At 55.9% G+C, this 19,785-nt stretch overlaps 1 protein-coding gene across 2 annotated transcripts; it reads right to left on the reverse strand.

The window, feature by feature from the left end:
- Positions 1 to 6,612: 6,612 nt before the first annotated feature.
- ZNF574 (zinc finger protein 574) lies at positions 6,613 to 11,727 on the reverse strand. Of its 2 annotated transcripts, none has more exons than XM_075537066.1 (2): positions 11,566 to 11,727; positions 6,613 to 9,544 (listed from the first exon to the last, which is right to left on the reverse strand). In XM_075537066.1, the coding sequence occupies exon 2, from the start codon at positions 9,522 to 9,524 to the stop codon at positions 6,846 to 6,848; it is 2,679 nt and encodes an 892-aa protein (XP_075393181.1). In that variant the 5' UTR covers positions 9,525 to 9,544; positions 11,566 to 11,727; the 3' UTR covers positions 6,613 to 6,845. The 2 variants fall into 2 exon arrangements, with proteins under 2 accessions (XP_075393181.1, XP_075393180.1); XM_075537065.1 differs by lacking the exon at positions 11,566 to 11,727 and adding an exon at positions 9,777 to 10,165.
- Positions 11,728 to 19,785: the final 8,058 nt, after the last annotated feature.

Consider the following 19,785-nt stretch of genomic DNA (forward strand, 5'->3'; position numbering starts at 1 on the left):
TCCATCCAAGGCCTTCCTGAGAAAGACCAAGACAGGATCTCCAGGCCTCTGGTCCCGGGAAGATGAGACAAGGACTAGCCAGGTGAGGGATCGCTGGATCTGACTAGCCTCCTGGCTCCAGCCCCAGCCCTATCCCAGGATGCCTCACTCTTCTAGCCCAGGGTGGGGAACCGGGGAGAGAATGAGGTGGACTGAGCAGGATGGAAGACACTCGGGTCCCACTGGTCTCTGAGTGGGCAAGATAAGTGCAAGAGATACAGCCTCCAAGAGAGAAAAAAGGAAAGAAAAGAAACAAACCAAAGATTTAACCATTAAAAAAAAACTAAAAAAAATAAAAACCAAAAAAAAATCACAAAAAAACCCCCCCCAAACCCACAGACAACTCCGCTACCTTTTTATATGTTGGGAGAAAAAAAAAAGGAAAAAAATTTAAAAGGAAAAAAAAAAACAACGAAAAATACACAAAAAACTCCAAGCCGCAGTCCCTCCCCAGTGCGGTTTGAATTTTGACCTCAGCAGTCTCCAAAGCTAGTCGACGATGACAAAGGCAAAAAAAAAAAAAAAGAAACCAAACCAAAAAAAGGAAAAAACCCAAAACATATATTTTTAAGTATTTGTCCTTGAGATGTAAGCTCCTTGCTAAACAAACAAAAGGAGAGGTGAATCCAGAGAGAAGTTGCTGGACCGGAGACAACTATTTACTTACTGTCTGTGACCCCTTCCTTCCGCCTCCTTCCTCTTCCCTCTTTCCCTGCTGTCCCCTCCCCAAACCTGAACCCCCTTCCCCCACACCCAGGGGCTCAGTATTTATTTATATAATTGCAGGATGACTGAGGACCCCTTGCCACAACATGCAGAGGGTCCTTGGGGCCAGGGTCGGGTAGGGAAGGGGCAGGGAGTCTTTGGGCAGATCGCCTCTAGCTAGCGTCTTTCTGGCCTTTGATCCCCTTGGCTGCCGCCTTCACCTTCCAACCCACTGGGAGAGAGCTGATTGGCTCAGCCCTTTCTCGAGTGGGTGTAGGAAAAGGTGAGGGTGGGCTGGACGGAGTGGCAAGTAGCGACTGAGAAGACCTCGAAGTGGCAACCAGAGAGAGGCGGCCCTGGAGTGGACCTGCCTTTCTTTGGTTCTTACCAGGTCAGCCCCACCACGCCCCACCCTCTTTCGATTTTGTCTGACCCCTGTGTTGGTAGCCCCTCCCTTCCCATCCTCACCCTCATCCCCACCCCAGTCTCTTCTCGTGGTAGCGGGTTAGCGTTTCTGTGTTCTAAACTCCAATCTGCTTGTTCATTGTACAATGTGCTTCTTTTAAGGTCTCATTTTTGTAACTTGCGTGTGTCATTCATCTGAACAACAGACATCAAAAAATAAAAAAATTAAAAACTGTACAGAGAAATGATGCTGGCTCTTCCTCAGTCTACTGACTCTGCCTTGGAGGGGCAGGGAGGGAGGGGGCTTGATGCACGGGATGTCGGTGCATGGGCTGGGGACTAGGGGTTTCCTTCTGTCCCATTAAGAGGGAGCTGTGAAAATACGTGTAAAAATTCCATTCTCCGTTCCTTCCATGAGCTTTTTTGAAGTTCGCTTATGGTGACTATTTAGAAGGCCTGCATAATTGCTTTGGTTTTTTTAATCCAGCAGAAAGCCAGGTCTCAGGCCAGGGGGTGGCCTGGGGGTAAAGGTGGGGATAGAGCATCTAGCCAGTCCTGGAGTAGGTTCTATATGAGCAAATAAATCTCAAACCTACTGGGGTGGAGTCCAGTCCGACTCACAGCAACTCGAAAGGGCAGAGTTAAGCTGCTTCCGAGGCTGGAAATCTTTACAAGAGCAGACAGCCTCATCTCCCTCCCAAGGTGGGCTTGAACTACTAACCTCGTGGTTAGCCCAACACTGAGCCCACTCTGCCACTGGGGCTCCTGGGTGCTAGGAAGCCTGGTTACTTCCTTGGCTGGACTTCAAACCTCAGCTCTACCATTGGGTGACCTTGGGGGAATTCCTGAGTTGTTTCTGCAGGGGTAAAACAGGGACCCTGGTAAGAAGGCAGGTGGGTAATAATTCATGTCACGCTCAGGGCAGATTGCAGTTCTTCGTCCGTAGAGGACTCTGAGAAAGCCTGGAACCTGGCCATTCTGTGCCCACGCCATTCCCAGGTGCTTCCCTGACATCAAGTCAACACTGACAGCAATCCCTGTTCGACAGGACAAAACTACCCCTGTGGTTTCTCAGACATTAACTCTTCACAGGAGTAGAGAGCCTCTTCTTTCTTCCACGGAGCAGCTGGTGGTTTTGAACTGCTGACCTTGGGTTTAGTAGCCATATGTGTAACCCACTCTGCCAGAGGAGCTCTGAGGACTCTTACAAATCAGCATTGATTTTGAAGTTGTCTGCTGATGCTATGTGTATCCACATACTCTTCCCCCCCCCCCCCAATGACACTCTCATTCACAGAAATGTGTGCCCAGCTGGGCTAGGTCACTTGGTGGGATGACAGCTGTTCACCATCCTGAGGAAGCAGGGGATGACTCCCAAGACCTCACCATTGAAAGAAATGGAGAGGTACTGTGCTCTGTGACTTAGATGCACTGAGAAATTAGCCAGTTGATTCTTGTCCTCAGAGGTATGCCTAGCACACAGGTGCTGAAAATCCAATGGTGATGGCCAGTTGGGTGTCGGGGAACCTGGGGAAGGAAGAAAGTGGGAGGGACTGAATCACTGAGTAAGCCCCAAAGCAAACATTGGCCCAACATCATTTTGGCAGGATTGAAAGGGAGGAGGAGAAGGGCGGCAGGATTTCTTGAACTTTCATGACAAGTCAGCAGGGATGGGGAGTGAGATGCTAGCATGAGGATTCAGAACAAGTAACTCAGGAGTTACTTGGTTCAGCACCCGTCCTTAGTCTGATGCAGTGAAAACCACAGACTGCCCCCCTCCACCCCCAAGGTTGCTTCTCATATGGCTCACCTCCAAGAACACACCAGCTCTCTGCTCCCCATTCTCTGCCACACAGTCGTACTTGGACCTCTTTTGGGGTGAAAACACACACACACACACACACACACGGCATTAGAGAACCATTGTTCTCTCCCCTTGTCAGTGTTGCTGGTACAATTTCCAGACCCAGCTCAAAACAGTCAAATGCAAAGCCTCGTAGAAAAGTTTGTAAGCCACCTTGACCTGCATGATTTGGCGCGTGTTCTGAATGCAGACGCTCAGGTCTCGCCCCAGAGCTAGTTAGCGAATCCCAATCTCCAGGAGAGGTGTCATTCAACAGTGATCCTATCACATGGGTTAAGGCTCAAGAACCGTTGAGTGCCCAACACACACTCCAGCATCTGCCAACAAGGGTGTGCCGGTGCCGTCTCATTTTGAAGGACAATGCTTCTTTAACGGGGCATGGTGGGAACTTCAGCAGCATTGACAGTGAACAGTAAATTGCCCAGAACTTGTTTGGAAATGTATCAGGTATCAACTAGTGGAAGTCCCAAGTTTTCATTAGATACTCCCCCCAGGTGCACTACCATTGAGGAAGGGTAGGCACCTTGCTGCCATAAGACACCCCTTCTCTGCTTAGAGCCTCTCTGTCTTGCGGTTCGTCACCTCCACTGTCTACTCCTGCCTGCTTTCTTCAGTCTGATTTCTATCTGGATTTGCAAGGCTGCATCCTCCAATTAAACTCATGCCATTGAGTTGAATCTGACTCAAAGGACTCTGTAAGACAGGGTCGAACTGCCCCTATGACTTTCCAGGTCTTTACAGGTGTAGCAAACCTCATCTTTCTCCCACAGAGCAGCTGGTGGTTTCGAACCATGGACCTTGAGGTTATCAGGTAGGTTATTAGACCACTGGGGAAAGATGAGGGCAGTGAGTTTTTTGATCCTCCAATTGTTCTGAGCCTGGTGATTGGCTACCCGGTGGGTGATTTGCTTCAAGAAAACCCTGTGAAGTACTTCTGCTCTGTACATGAGGACTGCCAGGAGCCAGAACTGATGGTCATCGGTTACTTATTTTGGCTATGACAGACTTCAAGTTCAAGTCCATTCTGAAAGACAGTTCAACCCACTGACATAAAAAGTCCTCAGAGGATTTCTCTTCAGTAGGTGTTTAAGATATTATATCAGAGTGCTTTCTCTTTTAAGACATGACTAAAGTCATCATCCCTAACCCATGGCTGTCTGATTCCAACCTATGGGGACCCTCTAGGGCAGAATACAGCTGCCCCAAAGGCTTCCCAGGCTGCTGCGGATCTGCATGCAAGCACATAGCCTCAACTTGCTCCTGAGGGGGTGGATGACTTTGTGGTTCGAAGTGGAGGGCTCCTTCCAGTAAGCATCTTAGGAGCGCTCAGGCAGCCTGTTAGCAACGTGTCACGTGCAGATGATACAAGCTTGCTGTTGAAGACCAAGGATTGGCAGCCTTCAGTATGGAGTGTGATTCAACGTAAAGAAGGATTCTCTCTTGCTTGGATCCACAATCCAAGCTCATGGAAGCGGCAGTCCAGCTCTGTTTGCATTGAATACATTAAATCTGCTGCCCCCAACCTCTGGAGAGGACTGAAAGGCAAGGATGTTGAGGATGAAGGCTTGACCCAAGCCATGGTATTTTCCACGGCCTCACATGCACATGAAGATTGGTCCTTGAATAAGGAAGACTGCAGAGGAGTGGATGCATTTGAATCGTGGTGCTGTGGCCTGCCACAAGGACAAACCAATCTGTCTCGGGAGAACTATGGCCAGAGTGTGCCTTAGAGGCATGGACAGCAAGACTTCGTCGTACACACTTGGGACGTGTTGTCAGAAGAGACCAGTCCCTGGAAGAGGACATCATGCTTGGTAAAGTGGAAGGACAGCGAGGAAAAGGAAGGTCCCAATTGAGATGGATTGACAGTGGCTGCGACAACGGGCTTGGGTGTGGGGATGATGGTGAAGACCGTGTAGCACTTCATGCAGTCACTACGGGTCAGAATGGACTAGATGGCACCTAACAAGAATGCTCAAATGCTCTATGAACGGGACTAGGTCACCTGCTAAGTCCTGGGTCCAGCACCTTATGACTTGGGTAGGTCTTTTATCTTCCCTCGGCGCTAATGTTCTCATCTGAGCAGTAGTTTTTAAATCAGCGGTTCTTCAAATTTCTTTGAACCCTTATTGGTGCCAAAGGATTGCCGAGTTGGCCGTGGCGGGTGGAGTAGCGCATGCAGGCCCCTCCTCAGACCTCCCTTGTCCCTGATTACAATCCACACAGCTTCCCTTCTAGTGCTCACCTACTTGGTTTCCAAGGAAGAATTCTTCCCCATCTAAGGATCTGGAGTCATGGGGGTGAGGGAGGTGGAGTAGAGTGGGACTATTCTATTGCTGATACCTACAGGGTCACTCACTCTCACCCCTCTCAATTCAACTCTACACGACAGAGAACAGCTTCTGTGGGGTTCAGAGATGGTTTAACTCTTTGAGTAGCAAGCCAAGTCGTTCTCCTTTGGAGTTGGTGGTTTGAGCTGACCTTCAGGTCAGCAACCCAAGAAGTGACCCTGTACCACTGCTACCTGGGCTACTGACACACAGGGTGGTCATGAGAAATGGAGGTAACTTGATGGCAGTGTTTCGGTGCTGGGTCTTCGGTGGTAAGGCTGGCACAGCAAGCATTCTTACCAGCCACACACACTGCCACCTTTCTTTCCCTGCCAGTCCCTTATCTCCAAGGTTCAGGAGGCAGCAAAGGGAAGAGCTTCAACCCCAGTTCTACCTAGATGGGCGCATGGCCTCAGGTCGACGCCTCACCACCCTTTACTTCCACATCCTTTCCTTCCTTCCAGGGTCGGTCCAGGGAACAAAAACCACAGCGAGACTATTGGAGGTGAGCCAAACTACAGCCAGCTACCCCAACACTCTGCCCTACACAACCAAAGCGTTAGCTGAGCCAAAGCCCAACTACCGAGGGGCAACAAGGCACCTATCCTGGTAATGTGACCTCCTCTAGCCACACACTATCGGAACCCTCTTCTACTCCACGGCTGGATGTGATCCAAGGAACCACCACCTCGGAGGTCTGAGACTGATATTCCCTACATTTGCTCTTAAAGAATCCAGTTGTCCTGAGGCAGGGGGATCAGAGGACACATCAGCCCAGGAAGTGGAAGAACAAGGACTTCAAGAATTTTCAAGTTCACCAAATGCTCAGGATGCAAAGAGAAACAGCTTTCTTCTCTGCCAGGCTGTGGTGACCTCTAGTGGCAAAGGTGCCAGGCTGCCTCCACTTCCCACCAGGCAGAAGCCTCAGAGCTGGCTGCGACCCTCAAGTTGGCTAAAGGCTTACTCAACTCTTACTTGCCAGGCCTGGTTCTAGACTGGAGGCCTGATGGTGTGTGGTGGTGGTCATGTGTCAGTCAGGCTGCTACCCCCAAGGTCAGCAGTTTGGAACCACCACAAGACTAGACTTTCTATTCCCATAAATGAATCCCACAGGGGCAGTTCTACCCTGTTGCATCAATTCGAAGGCAGTGAGCTTGGCCAATTGGTTGTAGGCCCGGGGGCTCAGTGAGAAGACCCCTCCCATGCCTGCTGTCATGGGAGGGCCCACCGGCCCAGTGGGAACTGATAAAAGCACAGAAACATCCAATTTCATCTTTATTTACTGGCTGCTTCGCCCTGGGGCCACCCATGCTGACAGGTGGAAGGGGGGGGGGGGGGAAGCAGAGGCACCTTTATACAGATCAAGGACCCCTGAGGGGAGAGACTAAACTCAGTTACTGAGAGCAGAGGGAGGGGCATATTATGTACAGAGGGTGGAGGGGGTGCCAAGGACGAGCCTCAGCAACAGGGCAAGGGAGCCTCATGGCCGGCAAGGGTGAGAGTTAGCCACTGATCTGGACGCCCTCGGCCTCAGCGTAAATCTCGATGGCCTCCACCAGGGGTAGCGGCTCCTCTGCAGTCTCCATGACGGCCAGGCCCACAGCCGCCTCAGCCTCTGCCAGCTGCTGCCGCACAGCGGCCTGGTGCTGCTGCTGGTGGGTCTTGCGGTGCTTCCAGAGGTTGGAGAAAGAGCGGTAGCTCTTGCCACAGTCTGGACAGGAGTAGGGCCGCTCGCCCGTGTGGATGCGGCGATGCTCCGCCAGGCGCATCGAGATGGCAAAGGCCTTGCCACACACTTCGCAGGCGAAGGGCCGCTCGCCCGTATGCAGGCGCCGATGGTCCTTCAGGTGGGTGCTCTGGCGGAAGGCCTTGCCACAGTCCGGACACGGGTAGGGCCGCTCACCCGTGTGGATGCGTCGGTGCACCTGCAGCGACGTCTCTGTGCTGAACAGCTTCTTACACTCGCTGCACTCCAGACCCCGGCGCTGGGTGGGGGCCGGGGGGGCTGCCTCCACAGCGCCTCCCAGAGCTGTTGGGGAGGCGACGGGTGTGCGAGCAGCCCGGGGGGTCCGGGGGGCAGGGGGCTCTTTGGCCAGTACCTCCCCAGGCCCGGCGGCTGCGTGGGCCGCCTCGTGGGCCTGCAGCCGGGCCGCCGAGCCCACCTTCTTACCACAAGTGCCACACTCAAAGCGCCGGGGGGCCTGGGAGGCAGCGGCTGCACAGTGGTGCTCCCGGAGTCGCAGAGAGGAGGGGAAGGCAGCCCCGCAGGAGGTGCAGCGGTAGGGCTGGCGCCCAGCATGGACCACCAGCTGGTGCACCTCCAGCAGCCGGCGCAGCAGGAAGGAGCGGGGGCACTCGCGACACTTGTAGGGGTACTCGCCTGTGTGGTGGTAGCGATGCATGAGCAGGCGGTAGGGGCGGTGGAACCGCACCCCGCACTCCTGGCAGCGGTAGGGGAAGTGCTGGGCATGCACCAGCCGGTGCTGCCTGAGCGTTGAGCTCTGCGTGAAGGCCTTGCCGCAGTCCCCGCAGCGGTAAGGCCGCTCCCCCGTGTGTGTGAGCCGGTGGCGGGCCAGGTTGGCAGGCGAGTTGAAGGGCTTGGAGCAGTCAGGGCACGAGAAGGGGCGCTCCCCCGTGTGCGTGCGGAGGTGGTTGCGCACATGCGACTTCTTCTTGAACATCTTGCCGCAGATCCCGCACTTATGGCGCCGCTCCAGGCGGTGCACGAACCGCTGGTGCCGCGTCAGCTGCAAGGCCTTCCCAAACTCCCGGCTACAAAGGAGACAACGGTAGGTGCCTGGGGTGGCAGGCCCCGCGGAGCTCTCCTCAGACACGGGGGCTTCTGGGGCCTCTGGCTCTCCAGTCTCGGCGGGGGTCACCTCAGGGAACCCAATCACGGGCTCCTCAGGGGGGACAGGCGTCACAGGCAGAGGGACGCCCCCAGCCATGTGGGTGCGCCGGTGATAAAGGAACTTGGTGAGATTGACAAAGGTCTTTCCACAGGGACACGAGTGCAGTGGGTTTGGGGTGTGGGCTCGCCGGTGGGCGAGGAGGAGGGCCTCCGTGCTGAAAGCCAGGCCGCAGTCCACACACAGGAAGTGGGACTCGCTGCTGTGGTCTCCCAGATGCTGGTCCAGGCTGGCAGGGCTGGGGAAGACGCGGCTGCACAGGGGGCACTTGAAGACCCCCTCCTGGTGACTGCGCAGGTGCTGCTGCAGCTGGTGGGGTGAGAGGAAGAGCTGGTCACAGGCAGAGCAGAAGAGCTCGGGGGTGGCCGCCCCACTTGGCTCGCCACTGTTGCTCCTCCGAGCCCGGCGCCCCCGGCGGTCGCGCCCGATGGCTTCACCGTTGCGCAGCTCATAACTGTGGTCAGAAGCCAGCAGGGGCTCTGGTGGAGGCTCAGGCCCCTCTGTGGGCGACGGGGCCAGGGGCTCGGGCTGCAGGACGGGCTCCTCGGACTCGGGGGCGGGGAAGTGGGTGGCCTGGTGCTCCAGGAAGTCAGCCGGCAGCTGGAAGAGCTGGGAGCACTGGGAGCATTTGTAGAGCAGCAGCTCCACCTCAGCCACCACCTCGGAGCTGGAGGCAGCAGCTGAGGGGATGGCCGCGCCTTCACCGCCCTCTTCTGCCTTCCGGTAGGAGTGCTCCACAGCCACGCGAGCCTGGCCCACAGGGGGCACCAAGACAACTGGTGAGCCCAGGACAACTGGGGCGGGAGGCTTGGGGGGGGTGGCTCGGAGGTGGGTCTGCCGGTGGCTCAGCCAGAGCTCCTGGCTGGCAAAGAGCGCCTTGCAGTCCACGCACTCATAGTGGATGGTGCTCGAGCTCAACACGGGCGCCTTGGGCGGCGGCTCGGCCGCCACAGCCTCCTGGGGCGCCATCATCTTCAGGTGCAGCTCCTGGTGCTCCAGGAGCTGGCTGGGTGAGAGCAGGAGCTGCCCGCACTCCAGGCACTGGTACTGGCTCTCCTGGACGAGGGTCTGGTAGAGGCCAGTGCCCGAAGCAGCTTCTGTGGCCACCGCGACGCCAGGGTCGGCCACGCCCACCAGTTCAAAGTGCTGCTGGGGCACATGGGAGTTCTGGTGCAGGAGCACCTCCTCCAGGGAGCTGTAGAGCTGGTTGCACTCAGAGCACACGTAGCGGTGCTCAATGAACAGGACCGTCTCCTCCGACTCCTCTGTCATGGCGGCAGCCAGGCCCTGGGCTGGGAGGTGGGAGGATGGGTTAGGTCAGAACCCCAGCCACCGCTTTCTCAGGCCCCATTCCCAGCAACGGGTGTCCCCCCCACTCTCTTCTCGGGCACCCCAACACCCACAACATTTTGCTCCTATTTTTCTATCCCCATCTCCCTCCCTAACAATCCTGCCTCTCCTGAGCACACCCACCACCACCAAACCAAACCTTCCCCACAGACCTACCCCAAGCCCAAGTCTCACCTGAATCCATTCACCTCCAATTCCACCCACCAGATCCTTGCCACCTGTCCAGTCCCCTCGTAGGCCCCTACCGTACCTCATGGTGGTCCCCAAGGCCCACCTCACCCAGAACTTGTCTCCTCTCTACTCAGATCTCTTTCCAAGGGCTCCCCTTTTCAAGGGGCCCAGGGGAGTTCTCTCATAGGCTTTACTTCCTCTGGGATCTGTTTACACTGGACCACTCCACTTTCAGGCCCCTCCCACAGAAAATTTGCTCTTCTGTCTCCCTCTGCTACCTGAATTGCTCACATCAAATTCCTTCTCCCTTCAGTTTGCGTTTGCTCCCATGCTGACCTAGCTGTCTACCCACCTGGGTTTTCCCACCATAACCCTTCCCTGTGAGACCCCATCTCCCTCTACACAAGGACTTAAATCCCCCTCCCTGCCACCCTAGCCCCCTCTCCAAAAGCTTAAAACCCACTCCCTCCCCCCACCCTTCTTCTCCCTCCTCCCCAGGGTACCCAGACCCTCTTCACAATCATTGAATCACCCCAACCTGACCTACAATTCTAATCCGCTCCAAGATACCCCTACCCCCTCTCCAATAGACTGACACACCCCTCCCCAATCCGTTCCAGGACAGTCCAGACTCTCTTTCAAATGTTAATCCCATTTTATCTTCCTTGCAAAACAAAACCCAATCACCTTCACCTGTCCTATACCCCCCACCCGCTTTGCAGCTAAGCTTTCCCCCAAAACACCCAATCCCAGACCCCCTTTTCATACCCTCGTCTTTGTAAAAGACTTCTCTGCACACTCATCCTGGGGGCGGATGAGAGGTGGGTAACCCTGACCTTTGTCCCTTTCCTACACACCCCTACTGCCCAAACTGCCCTTAGGGACACCCAGACCCTCTAGTCTTCTGATATGCCACCTCCCTGCATCCCCAAGTCAGCCAGACCCCCCAACTTAGCCTCTTCCCCAGGGTGTACCCAAAACTCTAACTTGTCAACCCCTCACATCTCCCTCATTCTGGGGCTCCCCAGACCCCACTCTGCACCTGGAACCTAAATGCTCCTATTTGAAAGAAAAAGTCGTCTCCCCCACCCTCCGTTTCCACATTACATAACCCCTTCTTTACTGAGAGCCCACCCAATCTTTCTAGTCACCCCATTTCATTCCCCACCACCCCACGGCTTCTAATTGGTCTGTCTGCTTCCCATCAGTCGACCACGGAGCCCGACCCCTGGATCTGTCTCCCTCCCCAGCTGGCTCTCCATCCCGTTTCCTAAGAACCCTTTCCCCCCACTGCACCCCAAACCCTCAGCACCCTGGTCCTCCTTTCCAGATTCAACGAGATCTCTCCTGTAAAGTCACTTAATTCCCTCTGCTCCCACGACCTAACCCCCGCCCCCACCCGGGGTCACTAGTGCCTCTATAACGTCCCCCCTCCGACCCGGGACTTGTTCAGTCTCCCGGCCTCCAAGCTCCCCGCGACCCCAAGGGGCTTGGGAGCCCTCCCGGGGGCAGGCCTACCGCCTTCCCAGCGCACCCAGGTCCCTCCCAGGCCCCCCGCCCCTCGCCCGGCTCCGCCTCTTCGCACTCAGCCCTACACCCTTCTCCAGCCCGCCGCCCACCCGCCGGCCCGGCCCTCCCGCCGGGGCGCCCCGCCGGCCGTTGGGGGCCGCCCCGCCCTCGCCGCCCGGCGCGCGCCCACCTCCCGGCCCTCAGTGCGCAGGCGGGGTGGCGAGGGCAGGCCGCGGGGCGTGGGGGAGCCAGGCTGGCCCAGGGCGCGCCCGTCCGCACTCACCCGCCTCCGCCGTCTCGCGCGCCCCGGGCCCGGGCCCGGGCGGCCGGTCCCCTCGCGCGGCCACCCTCACGCTGCGCCCTCTCTAGCTCGCGCGTCGCCTCTCGCCTGCTCGGCAGCCTCGCTCTCGCCCGGAGCCGGGCCTAGCAACGCCCCTTCCACCTTCCTGCGAGGTCGCCTCGCCGACGGCCGCCACGCGCCCAATCAGCACCCGCCTGGCTCCTGCCGTTCAGCCAATCGCCTGTCGGGCTCCTGTGCTCTGGGCCAATAGGGAGGAGCGCTGGGCCCCGGTTGCTAGTGCCCGCCCCTTCCAGTGCCGAGGAGGATGCTTTTTTTTTTTCCGTCTCAGTGACTCCGCCTCAGAGGGCTCGGGAGAGAGGCCCCGAGGGGAGGGCGGCGCGATGATGTCAGACGGCGGAGCGAGGTGACCGCGCCATCTTGGGGGCGCCGGGGCGGGGCTTCGTGGGCGCCGGGGAGCTGGAGCCGGGAAAATGAGGCTCCCGACACCTGCTGGGCTGGACGAGTAGTAGTGGGAATTGAGGCCCGGGAACACCCCGCGCTCCGGGGTGGGGTGGGGGAGGGGGGAGAAAGTGAAGCAGCAGCCGGCGCCTAGGGGACCAGGAAAACCCATGCACCTTACACACTGAAAAAAACAAGACCCCCCCCAAACCCTCACTGCCAGAGTCCGCTCTCGTCGTGACCCCTAGACCTGTGACGCTTGCTGGGAATTGAGTCTCGTTTTTTCCTCCCGAGAAGGTTGGTCGTATCGAACTGCCGACGACCTTGTGTTTCACAGCCCAACAATTAAACACCCTCGGGCGCCCTACCATATGTGTGGAGGGAGGAAAGGGGGAAATCGAGGCTCCAGACGCCCTTTATGGCACAAGGGAATGGGAAGCTTGGAGGGGATCTGAGGGAAGAATAAGGGAGGAGGTGGATAGTGTCCCCAAGCCCACTCACATCAAGACCATTTAAACTCAAACTCATGCTGTAGCATCTTGGCCATCGAGTTCATTCCGTCTCACAAAACCCCAAACTCACTGCCATCAGGTTGGTTGGGACTCGCAGTGACCCTATAGGACAGAGTAGAACTGCCCCTGTGGGTTTCCAGGACTGTAAATCTTCCCGTGGCCAAGATACATAAAGCGGGAGCCCGGCTCCTGGTTCGCCTGTGGAGCACCTGGTGGTTTGGATCTGCTGACCTTGCAGTTAGCAGTCTAACTCATGCAACTACTATGCTGTCTCATACCCCTCCCCCCCCCCAAAAAAAAAAAAACTGCCACCAAAGTCTATTCTGACTCATAGCTAATACCCCCAGGACAGGGTGGAACTGCCCCTGCGAAATTCCGACTGGTAACTTTAAAAAATCGTTTCATTGGGGCTCTTACAGATCTTATCACAATCCATACATATATCCATTGTGTCCATCGAGCACATTTGTACATATGTTGCCATCTTTTTCAAAACATTTTCTTTCTACTTGAGCTCTTGGTATCAGCTTATTTTTTTCCCCTCCCTCATGAACCCTTGATAATTTGTCTTTTTTCTTTTTCATGTCTTACACAGACCGCTGTCTCCCTTCGCCCACTTCTCTGTTGTCCCCCAAGAGGGAGTTATATGTCAATCATTGTGATCGGTTCCCTGTACTCTCCCCATTTTCCCTTACCTTCCTGGTATTGTTACTCTCATTGGTCCTGAGGGGTTTATCTGTCTAGAAGTCCCTGTGTTTCCGGTTACTATCTGTACCAGTGTACATGCTCTGGTTTCACCAGATATGCAAGGTAGAATTGGGGTCATGATAGTGGTTCCATGGCACCTAACAACACAACTTTATAGGAACAAGCTGTCTCATCCTTTTCCAGTTGGCGAGTTCAAATTGCCTGCATCCCAATGCTTACTTAACACATGGTGCCAACCAGGGCTCCTATGGAAAGTGGAGGAGGAAAAACAAGCAATTTCATTATTAAAAAAAAACTGGAGTAAGGGGAGAGGAGAGATAGAACATGAAAGACACTCATATAGAGGCACCTAAAGGAAGTGACCCTATAGTAGCTGATTCAACTCAACTGCTAACCTCAGAGTTGGTGGTTCAAATCCACAAGCCACCCCTCAGAAGAAAGATGAGGCCATCTGCTCCCATAAAGATTTATTGTGCCAGAAACCCTAAGGAGCAGTTCTACTCTGCCCTGTAGGCTCATGCTGAGTGTCAATGGCCGTGGGTTTGGTTGGGGGGTTTATAGGCTTATGATGATGCAGAATCCTGGGGGCAGAGTGGTCATGTGTTGGGCTACTATCTGCAAGATCAGCTATTCAAAACCTTCAGCCACGTCTCAGGAGAAAGATGGGGCTTTCTACACGAAGAATCAGCATCGACTCAACGGCAGTGCGTTTCGGATGCGGTAGAACCAACTTGATGGGCAGCAAGTTAGTTATGGATACATGAGTAAACTCTCAAAACACCAGAGCCACCTTGGGTAAAACAGGCTTGAAATCCAGACCCTGCCACTTCCCAGCTGTGGCCTCGGACAAGTCAACCCCCCTGGGACTCAGCATCCTCATTTGGGAAATTCGCATAAGGGAGGCCTCTCTCTCATAGGCTCTGAGGTGCAGAGTAAGAGCTTTGTAAGTTTTTTTTTCCTTTTGGCAGAGATGCCAACCCAAAAGTTGACTCAAGGTTTACACTCTGGACCCCCAGACCCCGCTACCTGGCAGGCAGAAGGTTCTGGGGTTTCCCGTTGAATAAATGGGTGCTGGAGAAAGAGGAACAAGCCTGGCAGCATCAGGGAGCTTAAAGCAAGGACAGGCCCACCCTAAGCTAGGTTTGTCCTCAGGCAGAAGTACGAGGCCTAGAAGATCCTAGAAGGAGGCTTCACCTTTGACAACTTGGGGGCTCTTGGGCAGGCCCTCCTTCCTGCCAAGGTACACACAGGTAAAGTGGGAGATTCCAGCCTGGTTTCTCAGGCCCCTTTCTTTTAAAAATCATTTTATTGAGGGCTCTTATAGCACTTATCACCATCCATCCATTCTGTCAAGCACATTTGTACATTGTTGCCATCATTTTCAAAATTTTTTTTCCTACTTAAGTGCTTGGTATCAGTTCATTTGCCCCCTCCCTCATGAACCCTTGATAATTTATACATTTTTCTTTCATGTCTTCTACCGACCAATGTCTCCCTTCATCCACTTTTCTGTTGTCTGTCCCCCTGGGAGGGGGTTATATGTAGATCATTCTGATAAGTTCCTCCTTTGTCCCCCCACCTTCCCCTTACCCTCCTGATATCGCTACTTTCATTATTGGACCTGAGGGGTTTTTCTGTCCTGGATTCCCTGTGTTTCCAGCTCTTATCTGTACCAGTGTACATCCTCTGGTCTAGCCTGATTTATAAGGTAGAATTAGGATCATGAGAGTGGCGGGGGGGAAGAAGCATTAAAGAACTAGAGGAAAGTTGTATGTTTCGTGGGTGCTTTACTGCACCCTGACTGGCTCATCTCTTCCTTGTGACCCCTCTGTAAGGGGATGTCCAGTTGTCTACAGATGGACTTGGGGGTCTCCACTCCGTGCTCCCCCTAATTCCCATTGATATTTTTTGTTCTGGGTCTTTGGTGCCTGATACCTCACCCCATTGACACCTCACGATCACACAGGTTGGTATGCTTCTTCTCTGTGGGCTTTGTTCCTTCTCATGGCCACTTGTTTATCCTCAAGACTTTAAGACCCAAGACGCTCTATCCCTTGATAGCCGCGCACCATCAGCTTTCTTCACATTTGCTTATGTACCCATTTTGTCTTTGGGGATCATGTTGGGAAGGTGAGCATCACAGAATGCCAAGTTATTAGAACAAAGTGTTCTTGCGTTGAGGGAATACATATAAATATATCTAGAGAGATCTATATCCCTATCATTATATATAAATATATTTACATATGTACATGCCTGTATTTCGACCTCTATAAATGCCCTTTGCCTTCTAGCTCTTTCCTCTCTTTCCTTTCACTTTCCTCTTGTCCCACTATCATGTTTGGCCTTCATTTCGGTTGCAGTAATTCCTCTCGGCTACAGTGTCCATGATCAAGCCCTACCAGGCATCCTAAGCTTGCTTTGCCATCGATTTTAAATCACTTGTTATTTTCTTGTCCCTGGGTTTGTTGACCACCCCTTTCCATTCTCCCGCCTCCCTCTCTCCCATTGTCGCCCTGGAACCGTTGTTGGTTCTTTTCTCCTCTGGATTGTTTATCCAGCCTAGCTTATCTAGATAAATATTCTGAGACAATAATAAGCACAAAAACAAGACTGAGAAAAACAACAACAACAACAACAAAACCAAAGACAAAAAAAGAAAAGCCTATAAATAGTTTGTTGACCTTTAGGAGAGTTTTCCCATCGAGTCTGATGGGGTGCCATGCCCTGTCCCCACAATCTATTTTTGGTGTTGCCTGGGGACTTCATTGCTTTGCTCCCCTTGCTGCTCTGTTGCACACTCTTAGTGTTTCCCCCCTGGTGTGGGTCAGTGAGGCACGTCATGTTTTGTGGTGGGGGCAGCCCTATGGTCCTCTCTATACATTGGCTGCTCTGATCAGGAATATCCTCGAGGCTTGGTGGTCACAGGTCTTTCTGTTCAAACCTTCGAATGTAGACTTGTCAGTCCCACCTGGATTGGCTAGGCCTCTTCAGATGATACAGAAGTGGACTGAGGACACAGATGTGTCAGTTGTTTCAGAGGTAGTGACAAGGACTAGGACCAGAGACAGACTGAGTTTAGAGAGGTTAGGTGGGCTGGTAGCATGTATGAGTCTGGCCTTTCAGGCCTGGCTGGAGCTGAAGTAGTGATGGTGGTGGTGGTGATGCTGATTGGTGGATTGGTGGTGGTGGGGCTTAGTGGTGGTAGTGGTGATTGGTGAATTGGTAGTGTTGGTGGTGATCAGTGGTGGTGATTGGTGGAGGTGATGATGATTGATGGTGATTAGTGGATTGGTAGTGGTGGTGGTGGGGATTGGTGGTGGTGATGGTTGATAAATTGTGTTGCCCACATAGAATAAGGATGTGTGTGTGTGTGTGTGTGTGTGTGAAGTTGGTGGTCCTCTGGGATCAGGCATATGTGTTAGGGATGTCCCTTGTGCCAGCTGCAGAGGGCTTCCCAGGCCAGTCCGGCGCCTAGCTTGAGAGCTGCCATGTGCCAGATGTGTGTGCCCACGAGGCATTTGGTCACATGTGCTGGGGGCCACACGTGAGAGCTCCTATGTCTCCTCCTCCCCATCACGAGCGCGGGGGTGGTGGTGGTGAGTCACGGGCTCAGCCTTCAGCACCAACTGTCATGTTCCTTCCCCCCAAATCTCACCCTCACCCGGCCATGTACCACTACCCACCCCCACTCCCAGATTTCAGTCCAGAGTCTCCCCTCCTTCAGGCTTTGCCCTGATGATCACCCCCCGCCCCCTGCCCCATCCCCACCTCTGTGTCCTGGGCCTCATTTCCCCACTCACTTATCTGGAAATAGGGTCCCAGGGAGCCTCTGTGCCTTGTAGAGAGTTTGGGTACTTACCACCCATCCTCTCACTGCTCAAGTCGCTTTCAGGAGGTTTCTCCTGGTGTCCATGGCTTGGCTGCTCCCGGCTCAGTGAGTCTCATGTGCGCATGAGCCATATCCTTACCAACATGGATCCCCCACCTCGCCCCCACCCCTCTAGCCCTCCCCTCAGGTTCTTGGTCTTCTTCTGGCACCATGAGCTACCTGCTCCCCAAGCCCAGGGAGATGTTGAGATTGCATTGCCCTCTGGGGTCTGGGCATACCTCTCCTTGGCCTCCCTCCTCTCCCTGGGGGCTCCCCCTTCCCCTCAGGGTCCTTTTGTGTTTCCTCCCAAGGACAGACATGCCTTTCTCTCCAATCTCTGGGCCTTTCCCTGTCCCTGTCCTTGTGAGGTCTAGGGACTGGCCCTCCCCTCCTGGTCTTCCTCTGTCTGTCTGTCTGTGGATGTCTCTGCATGTCTCCACCTGGTGGCCTTCTCCCCAGGCCTTCTGGCCTCTCAACTCCTGGCTCCTGGAGCCGCCAGGGCAGGGAGCTGGCATGCTGTAGGGGACGACGACGACAGGGTGGCCCGAGGGTGGGCCCCCCATCCAATGCAGCTCCTTTCCCTCATCAGCATTCTCCTCTTGCCGCCCCCCCCCCACAGCCCCGACCAATAGGGCTCCCCCTGCCCCGACTCCCCTCCCTCTTCGCTCCCTGCTAGCCTCCCTCCCTTCTCCCTGCCTCTTTCCCTCCCTGCCCCCTCCTCTCACCCCCACCCCCCACCTCCCTGCGCGCTCCAGGACCCAGCGCGGGCGGCGGCGGCGGGCAGGCAGGCAGGCGGGCGGGCGGGCAGGCGGCGGCCTCGGAGTGGAGCAGGAGCGGCAGCGGCGGCGGTGGTGGTGGTGGTGGTGGCGGCGGTGGGGAGGCAGGCCCAGTTGGGGACTCGGAGCCAGCGGCTGCTCCTTGCAGGGGACCAAACGTCCGTGGCCAGGCCCTCCCACAGGAGCCCTGCGCCGGCGCCTCGGGACACCCCACCCTCCTCTTCCACCTGCTCCTCTCCCTCCTCCCCCTCTGCCTCCTCTCGCCCCTCTTCTCCATCTTTTCCATCTCTCCACCCCGCCGGCTGGCCCCCTCCCTGGCCTCTCCCCGGGTGGGTCTCAGCACCCCATCCTCCCAGGCCCTCCACGAGCCCCACCCGCCCCCAGCATGCTTCTCCCGCGGGGGCTGAGGATTTGAGCACTCCAGGCCCTGGGTTCATCCAGGGCAGGCCAGGGCTCCCGGGGGGAGGGGGGGAAGGGGGTGACCCCCTCCCCCCCAGCAGGCCCTCCCCTCCCCCACCTCTCCTGATGGCCGGCTTTATTTTCCCCACCCAGCCCTCGCCCCCGGTGGCCCCCCCAGGCCGGCCAGGCTAGGGGAGGGGGCAGGGGCCCTTCCCGGGCCGGCTTCCCCCTCCCCCGGCTCTTCCTGCACCCCCCTCCCTTCCGTTTTCACCTTCCTCTCCTCCCTTCCTCGCTCCTTCCCCTCTTCTCTCGCCCCTTCTCGCCTCCATTTCCACCGATCCCCTTCCTCCCTTCCCTGGCCCGCCCTCTCTTCCACCTGTCTTGCCTCCCCTTGCCCTGGGAGCCACCGTTTTGGATTAGTTGGGGACCTCCGCCGGCGGCGGGGGAGGGGGCCCGGCGGACTGCCCTCTCCCCCCGCCCCAGCCACACCACCACCCAGCGCCACCGAGCACCTCCCATTGTCGTCTGCGGGCCTCGAGGGGGCCCAGCCCGCCGTCCCTCCAGGATCCGTGAGTGTCTGCAGGGCTGGGATTGGTCCGGGCCTGGCTGGAAGGACCCCTGTCGCCTGGCCAGGGCTGGGGTGGGGGTGGGGGTGGGTGGGCATGCTCCAGGCTGGTAAATGCGCTCCCTCACTGGGAGCCTGCCCCTCGCCCTCCATCTCTCCAGACTCCGCCTGCCTCTGCCCTTCCTCACCCCTTTCTAACAGGGACCACAACCAGCCTGCTGTCCATCCATCTATCCATCCATCCATCTATCCATCCATGCCAGATCCTCCTGCTTCCTGGGATCTTGAGGAGCTGCCTGGCTCACCCCAGCCTCTCGGCTCCGGACTCATCTCCATTGGGCTTCAAGCCCCTCTGCCTGGTCTCTCCCTCTCCCTCTCAATATCTGTTTTTCCCCCCTGAGCATCTTTCCCCTCCCGCTGCCCTGTCCCATCATCCAGTTTCTCTCCAGATCTGTCCTTCCAGCTTCCACTCTCCATTGGATGCATCTCCTGGGTCTCTCTCTGACTCTGCCCAAGTCCTCTCACCCTTCAGCAGGTTATCTGCTGCTCCCTCTTTCTGTCCCAACCCCTCTGCCTGTTTCCTGAGCCCCACCAATCCCCACCTGCCACTTCCTCGTCCCTCTTGGTTTCTGCTGGCCCCTGGACCACCTTTTTGCTTCAACTCTGGGCTTGTGGGCCAGCAGCGTCCTTTCTCTCCAATTCCTGCTTACCCCTTCTGCAAGCCCCCTCCCTGCCTGGCCCGCTCTGGGGTCCCCTGACTGCTCCACCCTTCCCTGGATCCCTTGGTCTGCACTTGCTGGTCTCTCCCTTCCCACCCTCCTCATCTCCCACCTTCCACTTGTGTCTTACCTTCTGGTTGGTCGTCCTGTGCTTCTGGGCAATAGTCCTGGGAGCCTTAGGAGGACACCTCCCCTCTGTGGGAGGGGGCTTGCC

The sequence above is a fragment of the Tenrec ecaudatus genome, chromosome 18, assembly GCF_050624435.1.
Source record: "Tenrec ecaudatus isolate mTenEca1 chromosome 18, mTenEca1.hap1, whole genome shotgun sequence".
Lineage (NCBI taxonomy): Eukaryota > Metazoa > Chordata > Mammalia > Afrosoricida > Tenrecidae > Tenrec > Tenrec ecaudatus.